This window comes from Chelmon rostratus, chromosome 16 (genome assembly GCF_017976325.1).
Source record: "Chelmon rostratus isolate fCheRos1 chromosome 16, fCheRos1.pri, whole genome shotgun sequence".
In the NCBI taxonomy this organism is placed as follows: domain Eukaryota; kingdom Metazoa; phylum Chordata; class Actinopteri; order Chaetodontiformes; family Chaetodontidae; genus Chelmon; species Chelmon rostratus.
Window position 1 is genome coordinate 3914598 of NC_055673.1, and position 21395 is coordinate 3935992.

The window sequence follows — 21395 nt, forward strand, 5'->3', positions numbered from 1 at the left end:
AAGCTTTCTTTCCAAGGGATTGTTTGAAAAATGTGATTTGGCATCTGTCAGTGTTTCACATGTTGTGGGAGGTTTTGACAGTCATGAGCCCTTTTCCTTCACCTCTGAACAATTGTTTTAAAGTCTAAAACTATTTGGAAATATTACAGGTAACAAACCAAACTGGTGTTTCACTCTGTGGCTCAGGGGATGATGCTGTTGCATAATCTTTGGGATTGTGGGCCCTGTTTCCAATATTAAACATTCGGCTGTGTTGTGAGAACCAGGCATCCACTAACCTACAGCTCATTGTGAAATGACTCTGGGTTTTTAAGAAAGCATTGGCAGCACAGAGCAAGAAACCTTAGCAGAGCATGAGTGAAGACAGAGATTTGATAAACCCTTTTCACTTCTAAGATGATCCTGAAAGCTAAAAACAAGTAAGTTCTGAACATGTCAGAGAGTAGAAGAGTTCAGTGGTTCAAACGCTCTTCAATCCTTTAACTTCCTAAAGCCAACTTCGAGGGGAACTAGATAACGGCTCTCAGAGAACAAAGAAACTATAAAGAGGCTCTGGTGGTGCGACAGAGTTGTCAACATGAACCTCTTTAAAAATGTCCAGATCTGAAGAGGCAGGTTCGAATCCCAGCTGCCCTCCAAAGAACGTCAGGATGAGTCAGTGGAGAAAACGGTGTTATGATGTAGATATCTGAAAATATTTTTAAAATTAAAATACAACATTCTGCACAGAAGTATTATAAACAGTTGTTTATTGGCACACAAAGTGGCTTCACACTGTATTATACATGTTTACAACCAGACATGATGAAGCTAAAAATAAAATTAATTAAATTAAACATGAACTGGCCTCCATCCGTGTGACAGACAGGCAATTTATCCAATGAAAAGTCCACCTGACAAAGACAGACACAAGTTTCACCTTTGAAATCTAAGATTTAAAAAATATATATATTGGTCAATGGAGGAATAGCTGATGTGCTTTAAAAAAAAAAAAAAAACAACTGAAGAAAATTTGTTTTTACGTCGAGTCGTACAGTACCTGTCACTTCAACGCTGGCTCCCGTGATGTATCGAGAGTCGTCTGAAGCTAGGAAGGCACAGACATCAGCGACCTCTGGAGGACAAAAACAAGGACAGGAGTGATGAGGTCTTGGAAACAGCATGCTAGACACGCATAGACGAGGTGTAGTCCACATCCCCTCAAATTTAATGCACTGGACAAAAAACTAAAGGGAGTCAACAAGTGTCAAACAACTTTTCAGCTGGTAAAGGTCTGCAGTGAAATCAGAGTGATGCCTTCACTGACCTGCAGGCTCACCCATCCTTCCCAGAGGCACCAAGGACTTCATCTAAAACACAAAATCACAACAGAGCACAGTGAGGCAGCAGCTGACGGTCAGGATTAACAAGATTTGATTTGCTGGGGGATTATATTGAAGGATCAGTTCATTCAAATCCCCCCACCCACCCCAAATAAAACACTTTCCCACAGACGCCTGGTAGTATTCAGTGATGCAGAAGGTCATAGTTTTATTTGCTGTGGTTTAAATATGTCTGCACTCTTTAAATGCCCAGTGTGTACGACTCAGTGACATCTAGTGGTGATGTTGCAGATTGCAACCATCTGAACACGCCTCACCTCATTCTTCCCTACAGCAGCAGCTAAAAACACCAAAGGCCTTCGCTAGAGTCAGCGTTTGGTTTGTCCCTTCTGGGAAACTGTAGAAACATGGTGGTGCAACCTAGCAGACTCCATGGCGGAGAACTGCTCCCTCTGTAGATATAACAAGCTCATTCTTACTTTTAGGTGATCATACACTCATAAACACGTGAACGTTATATTGCATTTCGGCAACAGATCCCCGTAAATCCTTCACACTGGACCTTTAATGTTTGCTGCATCAGTTTGATCAGCATGTTCTGAAAAAAGCTTTATAAATAAAGGTTAGATTATATTTGTAGGAGATAAACTGCATTTTAATCCAAAATAAAAGCAAAACATGTCATGTTCTAACAGGTCTTTACTGTGTTATATCTTATAAAAATGTTAAGTTTACATTTTAATTTGATTTTAAGAACTTAATCCGAATGCACAAAATGTCATTTACAGCACAAAATATTGGTAATTATACTGATGGCACCGTATTCAGTGTTGGAGTACATTGATTATGTAAACAGCAGGTTAGACCTGACGCATGAGTTCACTCCTGACAGGTGAAGTGTTGCCAGAGTCGGCTGGGATCGACTCCAGCCCCCACAGCCCTCTGAAGGATTGGCACTTATAGATGATGGATAGATGGATGGATGAAGTGTTAGTAAATCTCTCTGCACTTGTGTGTGTGTGTGTGTGCGTGCCACACCTTGCTGATAACCTTCTCTGGAACTTTATCCGTCATCGGGGTCGATATGAAACCTGGCAGCACACAGTTACACCGGATCCCAAACCTGGAGGAAAAGAGAAGGATGTGATTGGAGAGTCCTCTCTGGTTTTACTCCGAACACTTCAGACTGAATCAGCTGTGTGTCGCGATGTGTTACTGGCCTCACCTGCTGAGCTCTTTTGCCGCCGTCCTGGTTAAACCCTCCACTCCAGCTTTGGAGGCGGCGTAATTTGCCTGGCCGATGTTTCCCACCTGCAAACATTGACCACAGAGTGCATTAGGTGCTGCTTCGGTGCAGGATTTCATTTCAACGCTCAAACCCACCAGAAACTCTCACAGAGGACCCAACAAGTCGTCCAGCAGGTCCTGAAATTTGTCACTTTCAAGCAAACTTTGTGTTGTGTTTTAGAATAAAAACATGTTCTTGATGGATTCCTGCAACTTTATTCTTCTGTCTTATACGTGTTGAATGTAACGTTAATGTTGATCTGAAAGGTTAAGCCACTATCCCACTATCACACTTACTGTTTCTGGATGAAAACTTCAGCTAAATGTGAGGACTGTCAAACAGAGAGGAATCTCCTGCAGGGCCTGCGGGTGTCTCACCTTTCCCACAATGCTGCCCACAGTTATGATGGATCCTTTGGAGGCTCCACAGGCCAACAGAGCCTGAGCGACAGCCTGAGTGACCAAGAACGAACCCTGGGAGAGAGGCAGGAAGAAAAATGACCTGATGCTACAGGCATTTTTAGAAAATAATTTTATCCTGGAAAAATTCCAGTCTGGGTTCAGATCACGGCATAGCACAGAGTCTGCGCTGCTTAAAGTTCACAATGACATAGCTGTGTCTGTTGATGCTAAACGTCCTGTTGTCTTGACTTAATGGCAGCATTTGATACAGTAGACCATTCCATTCTCTTGTCCCGCTTAAATAATTAGTTGGTATCCGTGGTACTGCACTCAAGTGGTTTGAGTCTTACCTAAACAACAGGTCCTTTTCTGTAATGATTGATGACCTGTCCTCCTCTGTTGCCTCTTTGTTTTGTGGAGTTCCCCAGGGCTCTATTTTGGGACCTTCACTTTTTTCACTGTATATGTTGCCGCTGGGGTCAATTATAGCGAGACATAATTTAGCATTTCACTGCTACGCTGATGACCTCCAGCTGTATTTACCAGTGTTCCCAACCAAAAGTGTTGCTCTTCAGTCCCTCACAGAGTGCATCAGAGACATCAAGTCATGGCTGGAGAGCAATTTCCTTCATTTGAACGAGGACAAGACCGAGTTCATTCTATTTGGTGACAATGTTTTTGCAGATTCGGACTCTATGTTTTTGAAGCTAAAACCATTTGTAAAGAATCTTGGGGTTATTTTTGACAGCAGTTTCTCATTCGTCAAACAGATTGATAACGTGGTTAGAGCGAGTTTTTATCAATTACGTACTTTATCTAAAGTAAAGCCTTTTTTAAATCGCACCGACCTTGAAAGGACTATTCACGCTTTTATCAGCTCACGAATAGACTACTGTAATGCTCTCTATGTTGGTGTTTCCCAGTCTGCCCTGAGCCGCCTCCAGCTGGTGCAAAATGCAGCAGCTCGTTTCCTGACGAACACTTCAAGGCGTCAGCACATCACCCCAGTCCTCTTTTCCCTCCACTGGCTTCCAGTATCGTTTAGGATAGATTTTAAAATTTTACTTTTTGTTTTTAAAGCCCTCAATGGCCTAGCTCCTACTTATTTGTCCGAAACCCAAACAGGGCGCTAAGGTCCACAAATCAGTTATTACTGGAAGTCCCAAGGGCCAGGTATAAACACTGGGGGGATCGAGCCTTTTCCGTCGCTGGGCCCAGACTCTGGAACAAACTACCCCCTGACATGCGCACCATCACAGACTTTGGCCTCTTCAAAACTCGGCTCAAAACATATCTTTTTAGACTGGCTTTTAATACACTGTAATGTGGTGACATTTTATTTTATTTTATTTTATTTTATCTTATCTTATTTTATTTGCATTTAATCTCTTTTTTTATTTCCCTGATATGTGTTCTATTGTTGCTATCTTTTAATCTGTTTTTCATTTCTAATTTCACTGCTTGCTTTTAACTGGAAAGCACTTTGGTCACCTTGAGTGTTGTAAAGTGCTGTATAAATAAATTTTGATTGATTGATTGATTGATGCTGACTTTAACAGAAAGACAGTGATGCAGACTGTTCTGGAAAACCTGTCTGGATTCTGCTGCAGTTGGGTTTGTAGTGAAGGGAAGCTCTTAAAGACTCAACAGCAGACAGAACAGATGAAGGAGTAAAACACAAGTTGCTATTTTCTGTAAAGTGGCATATTTAAAACATCTCTACATATTCTCTGGCTTCTCTACGGAATTTATCTTGAACAAAGCAAAAATAGATTACCTGGAAGAAAACCTGCAGACAAACAGACTGTCACTGGGTTACAGAAGCTGCAGAAACACCACGAATGATTTCCAAATACTAAAAATAAGGCTGCTCTTTATTTCTCGTCTTTTTGTTGTAAAGTCAGTCAGGAATGATGACTCCATTTCCAGTGAGCTGATTGGACAGTAGTCTCTGAAGTTAACCTGCCCCAGAGCAGGCCAGCCCTGCAGCATAGGTTACCATGGTGATCCACCCCAGTAAAAAGCTAGCTGGACAACCCACTAATCTGGCGTCACGCTACAGGCCCCAGGTGTCGCGGCTGCATACCTTCAGGTTGACCTGAATGACTCTGTCAAACTGATCCTCCTCCATGTTGAGCAGGAAGTCGTCCTGTGTGATGCCCGCTGCGTGCACACACACTGAGGGAGGCTGGAAGTAATGAGTCTGCAGAGGAAGAGGAGGACGTTAACTCTGAACAGAGAAGAAAGAGAGGAAGCGTCCTAACGTACAGTCAACAGAGCAAAAAGAATATTTCTGTGAAAATGTTGCACATTATGATTAATGGAAACACAGTGTGTGTGTGTGTGTGTGTGTGTGTGTGTGTGTGTTTTCTCTCTGTCCCACACACCTGGATACTTGAGACCAGCTTCTTTACACTCTCTTTGGACGACACATCCACCACAGCCGCCATGTGACCCTGTCCTCTGAGGTCACTCGGCAGACTCCCCAGGGTCTCGTTGGCCGACTCCTCGCTGATGTCAGCGACCACCACGGAGGCGCCCTCGGAGGCGAAGCGCTGACACACCGCCCGTCCAATCCCACTACCTCCTCCTGGGTGGGAAGAAGACAGCAGCATGAAGTCAGAGTGGCACCGGAGCAGGACGGCGTGTGTCCCCAATGCATGAATCTCAGAGGGTTTGTGGTTTCAGAGGACCCTCTCCAGAATGCGTCTCTGGATATGTCTGATGATTAAGGAAGAAAAGCTAACAAACAGGGCAGGAGGTGAACTTGAGCCATTTATTTTCACCTGAGTAGCCCAGAGCCTCAGGCCTCCATGTGAAAATAATATCCATTTGCTCCAAAGACACTGTGCACTCAAACACACATCTTTGCTTCAGTCTCGCACATCCACTGACCTTTACATTTATCATTTTAATGTGTATGTGTCGTGCATCTGCACTGTTATTCTGCCTCCCTGCAACCTGCTGTTTCTCTTGTTTTATATGATTAGGAAGTGAATATTTTTGAGATTTAGACAGCTGGATAAAACAATACATCTGAAGATTTGGACTAACGGACAAAGCGTTTAATCGAGAACAATAAACAAACCAATCGATGATTTTTTTAAAAAATTAAATACCGGTTTTCTTTCATTCTACGTTCAAGTTATTGAACTTAATCGGACCTGACACTCACGGTACGACTTTGTTGACTGTCACTGATCAGGACTATCATTTAACCTTCTCGCTAGCTAGTTGTGAGTTAGCAGAAAAACATGGGTCAAACCTACTTTACCAAACTTCACCACGGGTAACAGTCATTTGTTCTGAGCTGGTTGGTTTACATGGAAAAAAGACAGAGATTGACGACAACATACAAGGTTAAATACAACATCCTGCAAATAGAAGCACCATCCCGAACGCCTTTTCCGTATTTAACTGACTGTACACGTTGAATGATAGATAAAATATAAACTTACCTGTGACCAGTGTCAACCTTGATATAAGTCTTGTGGCGGCCGCCATGATGTTTTTTTTTCTTTCCTCTGTTATTGTAGGTTTCGGTTTATCCACTAGATGGCGCCAACAGACCATCGACCGTGTTACAAGGCTGGATCCTGGAGAAAAATACAGGAAATGGCTGTGTCACGTGGGAGTCGACACTGCCACGCCCCTTTAGAAACCTACTGTCAGGTCCTACGTCTCTGATTGTAACGGGAGAAGTGAACGTGTGCACAGATTTTGATCGATTCTTTCGATCCGTAGTCCCCGAAGTAAGGCTATGGCCCATTTTTCACAAGCCAAATATCTTTATTCTTCAGATCAGCAAATCAAGAGAAAATTAACTTTGTTCGAGACCTGTCTCTGGCTCAGAAAATCGTTCTCGCGAGATCCGGCTTTCTAACAGATGCATTCTCGCGAGAAAATCTAGAGCAGGCAGATTAAGATATTAGATAAAAACCAGCGGCAAATTAAGACGAAAACATGAAATTTGTTCTTAGTTGCATTGTTTGGACATGGACGAGTAGTACTCCATCAATAATGCATTAATGAAGACTGTGTGAATATAGCTAATACATAGATTCTGGGTTTAGTTCACCGTAAATTATCCTCACTTCGTTGCCTCTCATCTCAAAGCTCACCTCATTAGTCTTGAAGGGGTAGAAAACAATACTTCTACAAAGTTGTGACACAAGTCATTATTTTTGCATGCTTGTTTAATCGGACTGATGCTGACCACAAAATAATGAAGAACCAGCTTCCGGACATTTTTTCCCATATTAATCTATTCAGTCACATAGTGTAATCTCACTGTAACTGTCACTGCATTAAAAGTGTTTTTTGTAACCAGGAGATCCGGTTTGTTTGTTTGTTTGTTTGTTTGTCATAAATATGTTCTGGTTTTGATTTATAACTGTGTCGTTCATTTCTTTTTGAATTTAATTCGATGGGAATAATTAAAAAAGAAACCAACTCAGTTTTTATTCATGTATTCACAGTTACATGGAGCAGAAATCTGGCAGGAATGTAAAAAGATGAAAAAATGTAAAAGCCAAATAGCTCAAGTGGTTTCTCTGCAGCACAGGGTGCAGAACTCAGTGTTTCAACTGAGCTCTATTGTCATTGCCAAGTACGGATCCTGTTGCTTAGTAACTTCTGAATGTGCTTCATCTGATTTTCACAGTACTATCTTGCAAGAGGATTTTATGGAAAGTGAGCACTTGCACTGATGAAAGTACAACCAAGTTAAACTCCTGCTGGAATATGACAAAAACTGAACTGATGAACATGCTTTGATCTTCTATCAAAGCTTTATACTTTGCATAATGCATACATCCACATAGTATAAATATGCATGTATATTACACTTAATATCTATGTGGCACAAGATATGTGATGCAGTGCTGAAAGATGTGCAGACACACATAAATACACACAGAAATCTTAACAACTGCGGTGCAACATCCAGTCATGTCTTCATATGTCAGCTATATTACTAAATCAATACAAAAGCCAATCCAAATTTGTGACAGCAGCCCAGGAACAAACGTGGGATGGTAAGGACTGGCGGGGCAGGAATTACAGGAAGGATCAGGTGTGTTTTCATTGTAGCATCTTAACTTACCAGTAGCCAGAGATGGGATGCAGCTCAACAGGGACACAGATGGGGGATTTTGGAAACTCTCTCTTCTCTCGGCAGAAATAAATAAACGAGAGAGTGAAGTTAAACAAGTCTCTGTTTCATCAAAAGTATCCCTGAGTCGTGAATGAAGATTTATCTTTTAACATAATTTTGCTACTGATTCATCGGCAATGTAAAGAACTGGGCATGACAATTGTAAAGGCAACCACACAAATTAATCATATTTGATTGAACAGAGACTGGCAATAAGCTTCTCCATTTATAGGATTTATTTTTTGCAACTTAAATCATAAAGGCCAGAGAGTCACTGCCAGTCCTAAATTTGAAATTTATATATTAATATATTATTAATATTATATATATATTATATATATTAATATTATATATTAATTTAATATTAAAAAAAAATAAAGAACAAGAACAAAAATCTCTGTGCCTCCATGAACTGGCCTTGGATTAACAAACTACATTTTAATGCATTTTGTAACAGTTTTCAAAGGATTCTCATCTGTGACACCATCCTCATTCCTAAAACCTGTATGAGCCCAGTATGTTCCTTAAGTTACATCATCTGCAAATAAAATATCCCCCCAGTCAGTGAAAAGATGAACATGTCCCAGTTTATTTATATACAGATGTTCAGATGAAACGATGGAGTCAAGTACAGAGGCATTCAGATTTCTGACAAACTTCAGAAAAGTAAGACTGACAACTCTGGAGTATTTTGTTTTAGAACTGTAGCCCAAAAAAAAAAAAAAAAAAAAAAAACCTTTGCTGGACAGAGAAAAGGTTCGACTAAGTTACTGAAGGGAAAAAACAAAAACATGCTCGAAGATTGAGACTGTAAAATATGTACACTTCTACAATCCTGACAGTTAAATCTGTGCATATTTCAAAGAGTAGACGTCGACTTAAAAGCGTTTGATTACTTTCAGTGTTATGGGGAAAAAAAGCATCTCCATTCATATTTCTTATAAATAATCACTTTCAAACATACAATACTTCAATCTCAAGCCACAGGCGATTTTAAAAGAACAAGAAGGATACACGCCTTACCTACACCACAAACTTGTTTAGTAGCACCACCAAACAAACAGTGCATTGTTATTACTCACAACATTAAACCATCTTTTTTGTCTACTGATTAAACCGACCGCTGGATCCCAAAATTTAAAAAGCCACTTCCATGTTTTCACCAGCCACATTGCTTTCCTTTAAAGAAACAAAAATAAAACCTCAAAGAGGGAAGAGAAAATCTCACCATCCACAACCTAAAGCTGCTGGTGAGAACCTGGTGTTACTAACATTTTTAATCACAAACAAATAAACTTACTCTCAAACAAAACTCAATACAGAAAATAAAACTTTCAGCTGCCATAGATCTCAAAGGCCAAATAGTTTCAAAAACAAAGCAGTTTTGCTGTTGTGACACCACGGTGTTAAGAAGTGATGGTCCATGGGAAATCAACCCAAAAGGCTTCACTTCCTTGAATAAATATCAAATGTAAGAACCAGCAAAACCTTTTCGTGCAACTTCAAAAAGTCTAGTCAGATGTTTTGTGACTCAAGTCAAACAGACATCAACACCAAAAGAAATCAAAAGAATCAAGATGTTATTTGGGCACAGGTGAGTGGACAAGACACGTCCTCACAATTTATTAGCAGATTGGTCACAAGAAGAAAAAAAAAGCAACACGTTTACAGAGAAATGGATGAAAAAAAAAAGACGGCACACATGGGAACAGAAATATTCATGTATAAACTGATGTGTCATTGGGTCACATTTCTGTACAGTGGCTAACCCTTTCAAACAAGAACATGAGTACACAAGGATGCAGTAAAGTAGTACATGGGTATGCAGATGTTTGTCAGCTGCTCTGTATTGCATGCATTCTGTATTTCACTGAACCAAGGTGCTTCTGCGTGCAGACTGATTTTCAACGCCTGCGTCAAAACTATGAGGAACTTCACAAGGCTGCACTTGTGGTGCCGGATCTCACACTCCCATATGTGCATGCAAACACATACGTGACACATTCACACACATACACTCGCATTCACACACACACATACGCACGTGTTTCCCCTCTACCTTCTGTCACTCAAGAAAAAAAACACAAACTAAAACACAACTCTGCCCACACCAGTTCATCTTTCCCCGAATGAGGGAATAAATTAGCTCCATAAAATGCTTCTTTATAAAAGAAAAATAGATATTTATATAACTGTACACCTTATCTATACAGCATAAAGACAGAGAGCACGGGAAGAAGGGAAATTATCTCCAGAAATAAGACAGATTCTGGCTCTAGCACCCTTATCCCTCCAACGCATGCTTCGCTCTTCTCCTTTCTTTATTTTGCAGGAGATGGAGCGTCCCTCGCTCTGTCCAACAAGGCCAGTCCTCCAGAGAACAGCAATGAGTCTCCCCTCTTTCCATTCATTCATCCATCCTAAACTTCTGTGTCCATGACAGGATCGGATGAATGAGTTGAGCGCAGGGAAAGCTCCCTCTCTCTTTCTTGGTTTGACACTTGTTGAGTCAGACCAGTTCTGCCTAGTGCTGGTCTCGTCTGATCCGTCCTGCGGCTCCATCATCAGTAGCTCGACTGCAGTTCAGTCCACTCGGTGGGAAGCGAAATGCTCAGGGCCCCTCGCGTGACCCTTTCTCATACGGAAACCCTCTGCCTCTCAGCCAGAGTCTGAGTCGCTTGTGTCTGAGGATGAGGAGGACGAGGATGATGAAGACGAGTCTGAGGAGGAGCTACTGGCGCTGAGACGTGACGGCTGGGTGTGCGGCTCTGTTGCAGGTTTCTCTGCTGGAGAAAACAAACACACACAATCAAGACCATGGGGTGCATATTCAGCACCTGATTTGACGTAGGTAGAGCTCAAAGCAACTTTAAGAAAATCACGACATTTTCAATCACTTCTGTTTCTTCACTGTTCCTCTTTAAGGTAACCGCATGGAGGACTTACGTTTGGTCTTAGGAGGCTTCTTTCCAGAGTTGAGCTGACCACTGACGTCCATCAGCCTTCTCTCGAGCTCCATCTGTTTCTCCAGAGCGAGCTCTTCCCGGGACTTGCCCGCAATGTTGTTTTTACTTGCTGCATATGAACAGACAAGTAACAATACTAGTAAGATGGGGGTACTGCATTTCATTATCAAAGATCTGTAGCTGACAGACTACACTGAGTACTTTGTCTACTGCTTAGCTGTAGTAGTGTGTAGTTAAAAGGGGGCACAACACTTCTGTCGTTAAGTGCCATTTTATTTACCTAGAATTAATGAAAATAAATTGTATTTTATAACTATCCCCTTGCAGTTTGTAAACCAAACAGTGGGCCAGAACAGGCATATGTCCCCAAAACTATAAGATTCACAAAACATCAGAGATGGCATGAACATTTTTTCGTTCTACTTTTAGAATATGGGCCTAAAATAGCAATTATTTCAATTTTTGTCATTCTACTAACCATATGGCTTTCGAGGTTTCTTCCTCAGACACGTCATGACGTATCTCTCCAGCTCCCGCAGCGTTGATGGCTTCAGTGTCTCAAAGTCTATCTCGATCTCCTCTGGGTTGGTGTCTCTGAGCGAGGGCTCGCGGGACTGGATGATGTAAACAACCCGGCCCAGCTTCTCACCCGGCAGCTTGTTGATGTCCAGGCTGAGTTGACGCTTCTCATCATACGACATGGGTGCCGTCTCCTCCTCTTCATCTGAGTCAAAGTGACTGACTATGGGATCGTGGACCGGCTGAGGCATGCTAAACGTCATGGCACCTTTTTTGGATCTGGTGGAAGACGGGAGAGGAGATGCAGGGAGAGACTGTTAAAACATGACTGAGGGAGCATCTGATCTAACCCACAAAGTGATAAAACAGAAGAACGTGCTCTTTAGAAACAGCAAGCAAGCTGACATCACATTATGTAGCTGACTTGTATGAATGACACTTTTTTCTTACTTCTGATACTTATTTTGAACAACTAAAACTATTTTTTATACAATTTTTACAAAATGCAGCATTCTGTCTGCCTTCTTGCTACTTGCTACTTTCAATTCCAACATTGTCCAGTAGGTGTCAGTACTCACTTGCTCTTGTTGTTTTTCTTGCTCGGTGCCTTCTTAATCGGTATTACAGGACACGCCGTCGCCCGGTTGCTCTTTGTTTTTGGAGTCTTGGTGATCTTGGGGGCCTTGGCTGGTTTAATAGGCGGCAGCTCTTCCTCTATCCTCCGATGCTTCTCCTTTTCTACCTTTTTCTTCTTTTTCTTGTCCTTCTTCTCTTTCTTTTTCTTGGGTTTGACGATGGGGCCCTGGGAGAGTGCAGTGAGCTGTTCGTGTACGGCTTTTAGCTGAAGGGAGAAAGAAAGACGGATGAGTCAATGGAATACTGAGGAAAGGATATAGCAAAATTAGAATATTACTTTAATGTCACAAAAACTTGCGTTTGAACATTTTCATGAATTTCTGGTTTTCTGTACTTGAGTACAAACCTGTTCCTGCAGCTCTGCCAGCCGGTTTGCCCTCTCCTCCTCAGAGTCGGAGCTGGGACTGCTCTCACTTTCCTCACTTTCACTGCTTAGCTCACTCTCGGATGACGATGAAGAGGAGGAGGACGACGACGAAGAGCTCTGGGGTGCTGGAGGCTCGTCTGGCATCTTAGCAAAGCAGAACTCAAAGACATCCTAAAGGGAGTGAACAGAATGTGAGCAAGACGGTTCAAAAAACAAAGACACTGGTGATTTCAAGGAGACAGCAGTGAGGGAAAGAGCAGAAGCAAGTAGAATTGAATTATGCTTATTAAATGGTACACTACCTGAAGTTTTCTGGCCATTGCCACCACATCATGATCAGGTGGGTTGTACTTGTAGCAGTTGGAGAACATTAGTCTCACATCAGCAGAGAATTGCTGGGAGTCGCGGTACTCTCTGCTGTCCATCTTCCGCTAAAGATAAGAGGAGAAGACATTTTTAGCCAAATACTCTATTGAAGAAAACCTAAGCAAAGGTATTGGCTACTGCTATTGTCTGGTGTCACGCCCATTCTCCATCAGAAAAAATATACCTGAAAAGGTGAAGGAGGGCTACATAGGATGTACATAGTATGGGAAACTGCAATGCTTTCCATCCAAGTTCTATCTTTGCAATATATTGGAACCATTTTATAAAAAGTGTTGCCTGTGGATTAATTGGTTTTCACTGTGGTAACAATGTTACAGCGTTGCTGTGTTTTCATTCTACATCTGCTCACTGTCAGCGCAACAGGACAGGAGAACAGAAAATCCCCCGCTCCTCTGCTCTCACAAATGTAGACAGTTGTGTGTGTTTTCCTAAGGCTAGTACCTTGATGGTGCTGAGGTCCATGGGCTGCTTAATGATGTCGTGGTAGTCGTGAAGACCGAGGGAGGAGGCGTCGACGGGTTTGTAGAAGGGCCAGGCGTAAGCTGCGTGCTTCTTCGACAGCAGCTCCTTCAGCACACCATTGCAGTAGCGCAACTGCGGGCCAAGCTTGCTGCGCCGTACTGGTGGTGGCAACATGGAATCTGGCAAATCCTTCTTGGGGGGCTTGATGGGTCGTCCACTCACTCCTCTCCTGCCTCCTGCTGTTGCTTTGGTACCCATCATTACTGTACCACAGCCCATACCTATGGCCATGCCCTGGCTGAGGCTGAGTCCTTGGCTCATCCCCAGGCTGGTGTTATGGTCCACTCCCAGAGAAGTGAGGGTCAGCGGGGAGTCGTGCCCACCGCCCATCCCCAGGCTGATGCCACTGACGCCCATGGTGCTCATGATGGGCATGGCTACAGTGGTTGGGGTAGTTGTGTCTGCTTTCCTCTTCACACCCTTTTTCTGTGGTTGAAGAAAAGAACCAAAGAGAGGGTGAGTCAGAGAAGGGTGTTGTTGAGCTGGTGATCAATTTTATCCAAAATACTGCCAATTCTGACTACAGAAAATAATACAACAAATGTTGACCATTACCTTAGCAGTGGGCTGGGTGGGAGGCAGACCCGTAATGGTTGGGATGCTTTGTTCAGTTGGAAGGGAAGGTAACAGGCTCTTTGTCAGAAGTGTCTGTGGGGGGGTTGAGAGGATGGAGTCAGGTGTTTCTGGGGTGGGAGGTGAGTACGCTGACTGGGAGACAGCTGGAACCTGATGAGCTGTTGTCACTCCTCCAGAGACTGTGAGAGAGACAGAGAGAGGGCCAGCAGAAGAGGAGAGCAGAAGGGAGGCAGATTCAGAAAAATAATTTTTTTTGTCATCATACATGCCTGTCTGTGTGTGTGCACACACACATTTGAAAGATTTTATGCATGTCCTGTGTGTATGATTGAGTCAATGCGAACTTAATGATTAGCCTGCTTGCAGCCAGCGCTCACCTGCAATACCTCTGCCTTTTCTGCCAGGTTTGCCCGGTTTGCTCCGTGGAGGGGGAGGAGGCAGCTCTAGCTCCTCCTGGGGCATCTGAGCTACTTTCTGTAGGAACGCCTTCTCAAGAGACTGGGCCATAAGTACTATGTCATCTGTAGGCTACAAAGGCGGACATTTAGACAAAATGTTAACAGCAGAAAGATATTTTCTAATCAGGATGTTTGCCACGTACAGACTCACACACAAAGTCTTACCTTGTTATAAATGTAGCAGTTGGTGAACATGGTGTTGAAGTCCTGCATGCACTCACTGGCACTGCGGTAGAAGTTATTTTCCAGTCTCTTTTTAATAGTGCCCATGTCCATGGGAGTTTTTATGATCTTATGGTAGTCCTGAGGGGAGACAGAGACACCATTAGGACAAAAAACAGTGGCCACTACATTCCAAATTATTTTCTGAATGGAAGGCACAGTAGAAAAGACCTCTAAAGACAAACTGATGACCTGACTAAATTGCTGCCCTCCAATAGACAGATATCAATTTACTTGGCAGTTACACTCACAGGCAGGTTGAGCTTGAGCGCATCTACGGGTTCATGGAAGGGCCAGGCAAAGTGGTGCCTCCACAAAGACTTGAGTAGGACTTTCTGTAGGAACTGAAGTTGGTTGGTCATCTTCCCCTGTCGGCTGGGGTCTTTCACTGGGGGCTGTGGGGGTCCCAAATGGACCATCTGATTGAGGGGGGGCATCCCAGGACTCTCAAAGCCCTCATAGAGCAGTGAAGGTTTCCGGATGCGTTTTCCAGCTGTGCCAGAGCTCTGGTCCATCGTTGTGACTCCCATTATGCCAACCTCAACCCCGACATGGGAGCTGTAGAGAGCAGTTGAAAGACCAATTAAGTATTTGGTATAGGTAGTTGGAATGATGCCAGATAGATATTTACTAGTCTCCCGTAATGGACAAGTGCTTTTCACCACAATAAATCATCAAATTGTTGTTGTAAACAGCCAAACCTATATCCTGTCCGACAGATGTGAATTGTTCCTTGTCTAATTAATGCAGCCAGGTACACTGCCTGCATTTGCAGCAACTCAAAATGAAGATGGAGCTGTAACACAAGACTCAACTTGCCCTCTATTTTGGAGTATGTATCCATAACTCTACAACTTTAAGAAAAATATATATATATAAAAAAAATAAATACAGAAAAAAATATCCAGATAAACTGAATGGCTATTGTCTCCCAACACTAGTCGAAACATTTATGCTTTATATTCCCTACCTTAACTCCTGGGGTTATTGTCTTAGGTCATCTTGGTATAATAATGTTCTCGTGTTCGCATATATTATATAAATACAGGCATATATTGTTTATTATGAGATGTGTACTGCACACTCAAAAGCATATCATACAGTGTAACGCCCTTCACAAGACACACAGTCACACATTCTAAATGTTACTCAGCAAGCCTCCATCAGCCTGACTTGAAATATACTTCTGTCAATCAGCACTCTCAGTCCTAGGAGAACAGGCTTGACTACCACTTCCTCTTCTCTACATCTATCTCACAGATTAAAGCTACAGAAACTCCACCCCCATTTCCCTGTAGAAAAAAATGCTCTCCCAAACAACGGTGGGTGGAGTTTAAGATGACATGTTACCGTAATGACAGACCAGTCTAGGGTGTTCTGACAGAGAAGCCATTAACATGGCCAGAAATTCACAATATTGTCTGAAACTGATTAACTATCAATCATTGTGCCATGCATCATCCTGCTGTGCTATACACTTGCACTGTCATTAGTGGAAGTGTGGCTCTGTTGACCACCGCAACTTGCAGAGTTAATGGGCGGCTAAGTTTCCACAATGTACCAAGAATAGTCCATACAAAATGAGCCAGAGGCCTTTGAAACTGCTCTATAACCTGGAATGTGGACACTAGCTTAAATAAGCAGACAAGAGTTCCTGCTGTCCTGTTACAGTTGGCATGCCACGTTTAAAGACCCCCTTCACACGATTATTAAAAACAAGGAATATTACATATAAAAACACGTCATACCTACCTACTGTCTTTGCAAAAGACCATCCTTTCATAAGGCCCATATGCATCATCTAATGCTATTCTGCTGGTGACTCCATCTCAATGACTCCACGTGTGGAAACACCAATCAAAAGCCAAGTGGGACAGTCACAAGCCACCAAGTATAAAATCAGCAAGTGACACTGAAATTGGTGTTGCACAATTTCTGTGAAACTTCCTACCTAGCATGCAGGTATACATAACACCGAAAAGCCAAACTCAGTACCATTTCATATATTGGCACCATTGGTAGTGTTACCATTACTTATTCCATTATTTGATGAGAACTACTGCTACTATGCTCATGGATACACAGGACACTATACGCATCTGACATGCTCCAATGAGAACTGGTTACACAATGAAAATGGAGAAATGTACTCCTATGTGTTTATTATATTAAACACACTGCAATCACAAATTTGTACAGTTCTCTGATGAAAAAGGGCACTCTGTCATCAATAGCATGAACTCACCATAGCCCATTTCCACTGACATACTGACATAGCAAAACGTGTTCCAAGACCCAACATGGGCATTCAGGGTCATCAGCTGGACAACACTGACGCTAGTCCACGTCTGTTGTCCACTTCTTTACATTGGCATCAATATATGTCCCCTTAAAATCTGACTTAATATTTAGACACATCCAACAGGTTTGTCTGCCCATCAAGGGCTTTCCTCTTTGAAGTGACCTTGTAATACTGTGCTTGCATCATGCTGTAAATAATGTCCCACTGGACAACATACCAGTCCATCCTACTCTTGGCCTACAATATTGGTCGGTATACAAGTTAACTTAGCTGCCACAGCAATGGGGCTGTGAACTAATGAAATCTATAACATTAGAATAACATAACATACTTAAAATTACTATATTAACATATTTTAATAATTTTAATAATGCAATCCGTTTAGAATGATACAACTTCTGGAAACACATTTGACAGTTAGTGTACTTTATTATTAAAAAAAGAAAGTAATCATGTACATAACATTAACAACACATCTTGAGGTAAAAATCGGATCGACAAATAAATATGGGTAAAATGTCGTATGCGTGTCGAATGGAACAGAAAAACAAAAAAAAAAACAGTAAACTTTAGTACAATGGCGTTATGATATAAATTATCGTTATGTATACTTTTACCACAATAGAAGTTGTCACCTAGCTTAGGTTGAGTAGCACTGAGCGATGTAACCAGGCAACCAACTGAAACACCCTACACATGGATAGCTGCGTTAGCCCTTGCGCTACAATTTCATTGTACAAGCGATCACAACAACATGCCCCGGCCGTCACATGGCTACAATAACAACCTGACGAAACAGGCAAGAATACCGGTGCGACCGCGCTAGTCTGCCTCTATAGCTCCGGCAACTTTTAACACTAATCTAGCTCAACTTATGTTGAACAAAGCTTGGTCGCCTTGTCATTCAACGTTAAAAGCTTTCGATGTTATAAACCTATATTGTCAGGAGGTTTAGGTCAGAGCGTTTATAATATTTTATTCCTTTACACAAAGCACGGCGATGGAAGTGAAGTGAGTTACGGGTGATCGACCTACAGTTAATACCGACAAACGCTATGTTCTTGAGAAGCTAATGCTAGCAGTGCTAGCACCCAACTGCCAGGCAGCGGGAGAGAGCGGCCAACGGCAGAGGCGCTCCGAAGATGGCGCCGGAGTACTGCGAACAACAGTCGCAGCTTGTTAAGTGGCAACCCACAAACACATTTTTATTTCCTCAACATGAATCTCGCGTCTAATCCCTTCAACGACGTGACAAGCTCCTTTCTGCAGTCATTCAGTGTCCATTTCTCTCCTCGACTCGTATTACAGCAAACACAGGATGCCAACAAAGGTATTTTGAAAAAAATCATGACAAATGTTTTACAATATTCCCTCTGATGGAAAGCTGAGAGTCAATTTTACCGGTAGATACCTGTCAAGGAGGGGGTTAACAGCCATATCCATCAGGATGGATCCGGATTCTGTTTTTAGCTAGACTCGGACCTGGATCCGTCTCTGTTCGTCAGTTTTCTCCGCTCCCCGCCACAGTGAACTCCCTTAATCGGCTTCGTTGAAATGGCGACGATGCGACTACACCCGTGCATTTATAGACCAACCATCCACCCTATTGGACAGACTACCTCAACTGTCCACGCCCTCGGAGTTTCTATTTGCTACTTCCGATGTCGGTCAAAGCCGCCACACCCCTCAGTACTGTGGCTTCCCTGCCAATCTTTCAGGACAACCTATTCGCAAGCTTCTGCTGTCCGTCAAGGCAACTGTACGTTACTATTGGCCCAGCCTATTCAGTATTACAGAAGTACTGTCTGTAACTGGTTCCTCAATATAATCCTACACAAAATGCGAGCGCACCGAGGCCACCCTCCTCCTTATCATATTACATTACGTCAACGTGTGCAAAGCGACAACAGAGATTGGTCAATACGGTTGCAACGCGGGCTTCCAGGGTAAATACCAAGAAGCCTATTGGTTATTCCACTGGATCACGCGTACCCCTCAAGAGCGAAGTCTCACGGCCTCTCCCCTCGCGTTCTCCACTTATGTCTTTAGCAGACACGTACAACCGCCATCTTTGAGTACAGTGACACAGAGTATAATATAGAATATATAGAATTATTCACAATAAGGGAGATAAAACATTACAAGATATACAAAATGCTTGAAATGTCGCTTACAAACAACTGAAATAAGTAAAGTTGATCTACTGCAGATCAAGGCCACAATATAAGATCAGACAAACGAGGCCTCTATGGTTCAAAAACAGCAAAGCAAGACTACGACCACATCCAACCTTGCATTTCTAAGTGAATGTATACCAGAGAAGCTGTAGACCCCGTTCAGTTCAACAAACAACAAAAGACCACACCTAGCAGGGTAATAACTACCACCTATTCACTGAATGACACAGCAGTTTTCCTCACTGACCTCAAAACTCAATTGGATCCGAGTAAAGGCTGCACAACTGCAATCACCCACAATAACGTTGATTTACGCGATAAAGGAAATCACAAAGGAAATCCTATGTGAGTTTGTAAATGGAACTACCACCAACCACTGAGTTTACACATGAGACTAAACACGTTATTTTAAAATCATACAATAAAAAAACTACCAAATGAGTAAATATTCACAAGAATTCTTATCTTTAAACGAGACCGATACTTCACAAATTCGACAACCATACAAAATGGTTACCTAACCACATGCGCCCATCCCCCACACCAAGGTTACAAATTCCTTACAATGTCACTCAAATAAACGATACAAAGTAGCACTAGGACCTTACTATATTAAATAATACTAACGTTTCGATAACTTCACGCTGTAAAAAAAAACAACAACTTAGTGGACGTTTTAAATGTAAAGTTAAATTATCCAAAACAAAAAGACAAATATTTCCAAAGTATAACATAAAAACCTTGAATTAAAAAAAATACAAATGTCGAATGGTAAATCCCAAATAATGCGCAACCTTTCTTGAATCAATCTTCTTGTCTTCCACCTCGATACTTTTTAACCAACACATTTCCCTCAAACATGTCCGCCTTCTTCCCCCATTCCCTACGCTGGGTGGGGGAGGGGAGTCATGTGATGAAATAAGCCTCAAAGCCTCAGCGCACTGTTTATCAAAACTTGAACACGTGGCATTCCTCAAAAAACGTAATGAAACATCTCCGCGACGTATCCGTTCTCATAAAAACGTCACTCCATATCCACACGTTGTAATTTATATAAAGTATTAGGCTCGGATTTTGGAATAAAGTTCGGAAAATATCCGAACAAAGAGCATACTTTCGACTGGACTTGGCTCGCTCCGATTGGCCATGCTTAATCACGTGACGAAAATGATCTCATGGCTATTGATTACGCTATTTCGCAAAATTCCTCTATTGTAATCCGTTTGTGATTGCAGTAATCCTTTACAGCTCACGTGTAGTCTCCCAGTCTCTCTCAAAACGGTTAGGAATATCTTTGTTTCTCCAGATGACCACTGCCGTCGATCTCTGCGTATGTTGCAACACGAATTACTGCGCATGCGCCCCAGCAATACACTGAGAATGCAGGAGGCTGATCTACGAGCAGCGTCGTGTTTTTTTTTTTCACTTGGTGAATGCAGGGACATGATGAGCGATACCTGCAAAGGAGGTGGGATTCAGCTGTAGGGGAATGTCAAGTGTTGGTTTCCTGCAGGAAGTAGAACACTGGCCTCGTGCTTCATGCTTTTTTAATAAAAGAATAGAATTTTTTTTTTCTGTTGTTCAGAATTTTATATATATACTAATGATAAATGATAAATTGCGTTTTATGTATCGTTATCGTTCTTTGTATCTATTGTCTTATACAGTCTTTGTTTTTTGTCTTCTCTGTCCTTGTTGAGCTGTATGTCTTTTGGTCTTTTTTCACATACTAGGCCAATAAAGCAGATTCTGACTCTGATTACGATAATTAAGACTGATCTGAGTGATTTAAAAAAAACTTGAAGAAAAGAAGAACCGGTGTTAATTGGTGACCATAGGTGTGATGTGTTCACTGGTGACAATGAAAATCTCACCATTAATTTCTAATTAACCACAAGCTGGAGTCAAGAAAATCAAGAAACATTCAAGATAGTGACTTCTCTTTTTCAGAGAATCAGGTGTACATCTGTGACTCCCTGCCAAATGAAATTAAAACCAGTCATGTATTATGTTATTCTTTATTTGAGTTTTTTTCATTCAAGGTTTGAGGAAGACTATTTACTTGATTTTAATCTCAGGAAGTGATCTCGTTTAAAC

At 42.1% G+C, this 21395-nt stretch overlaps 2 protein-coding genes across 3 annotated transcripts; both read right to left on the reverse strand.

Annotated features, from left to right (window-relative positions):
• Positions 1-743: 743 nt before the first annotated feature.
• hsd17b8 (hydroxysteroid (17-beta) dehydrogenase 8) lies at positions 744-6586 on the reverse strand. Its single transcript, XM_041955218.1, has 9 exons — positions 6470-6586; positions 5399-5601; positions 5098-5214; positions 2988-3083; positions 2548-2633; positions 2361-2445; positions 1307-1349; positions 1040-1114; positions 744-893 (listed from the first exon to the last, which is right to left on the reverse strand). The coding sequence occupies exons 1-9, from the start codon at positions 6582-6584 to the stop codon at positions 874-876; spliced, it is 840 nt and encodes a 279-aa protein (XP_041811152.1). The 5' UTR covers positions 6585-6586; the 3' UTR covers positions 744-873.
• A 2151-nt stretch (positions 6587-8737) lies between these two features.
• Positions 8738-20647, reverse strand: brd2a (bromodomain containing 2a). Of its 2 annotated transcripts, none has more exons than XM_041955193.1 (12): positions 18533-20647; positions 15071-15377; positions 14763-14900; positions 14517-14667; positions 14119-14318; positions 13483-13989; positions 12957-13085; positions 12634-12825; positions 12230-12492; positions 11611-11930; positions 11113-11241; positions 8738-10949 (listed from the first exon to the last, which is right to left on the reverse strand). In XM_041955193.1, exons 1-12 carry the CDS (start codon positions 18562-18564, stop codon positions 10825-10827), a joined length of 2493 nt encoding a protein of 830 aa, XP_041811127.1. In that variant the 5' UTR covers positions 18565-20647; the 3' UTR covers positions 8738-10824. The 2 variants fall into 2 exon arrangements, with proteins under 2 accessions (XP_041811127.1, XP_041811125.1); XM_041955191.1 differs by having other exon boundaries at positions 8740-10952.
• Between the last annotated feature and the right edge of the window lie 748 nt (positions 20648-21395).

What these genes read in the sequence shown, in the direction of transcription:
- brd2a (XM_041955191.1), bottom strand. Translation starts at nt 18,564, where the DNA reads ATGGATATGGCTGTTAACCCCCTCCTTGACAG. An exon ending in ACTGCTACATTTATAACAAG is followed by an intron (nt 14,668 to 14,762) that starts GTAAGACTTTGT and finishes CCGCCTTTGTAG; the next exon opens with CCTACAGATGACATAGTACT. An exon ending in TGGACCTCAGCACCATCAAG is followed by an intron (nt 13,086 to 13,482) that starts GTACTAGCCTTA and finishes TCTTATCTTTAG; the next exon opens with CGGAAGATGGACAGCAGAGA.
- hsd17b8 (XM_041955218.1), bottom strand. Translation starts at nt 6,584, where the DNA reads ATGGTCTGTTGGCGCCATCTAGTGGATAAACCGAAACCTACAATAACA. An exon ending in TGGGCAGCATTGTGGGAAAG is followed by an intron (nt 2,634 to 2,987) that starts GTGAGACACCCG and finishes CAATGTTTGCAG; the next exon opens with GTGGGAAACATCGGCCAGGC. An exon ending in GCGGCAAAAGAGCTCAGCAG is followed by an intron (nt 2,446 to 2,547) that starts GTGAGGCCAGTA and finishes CTTTTCCTCCAG; the next exon opens with GTTTGGGATCCGGTGTAACT.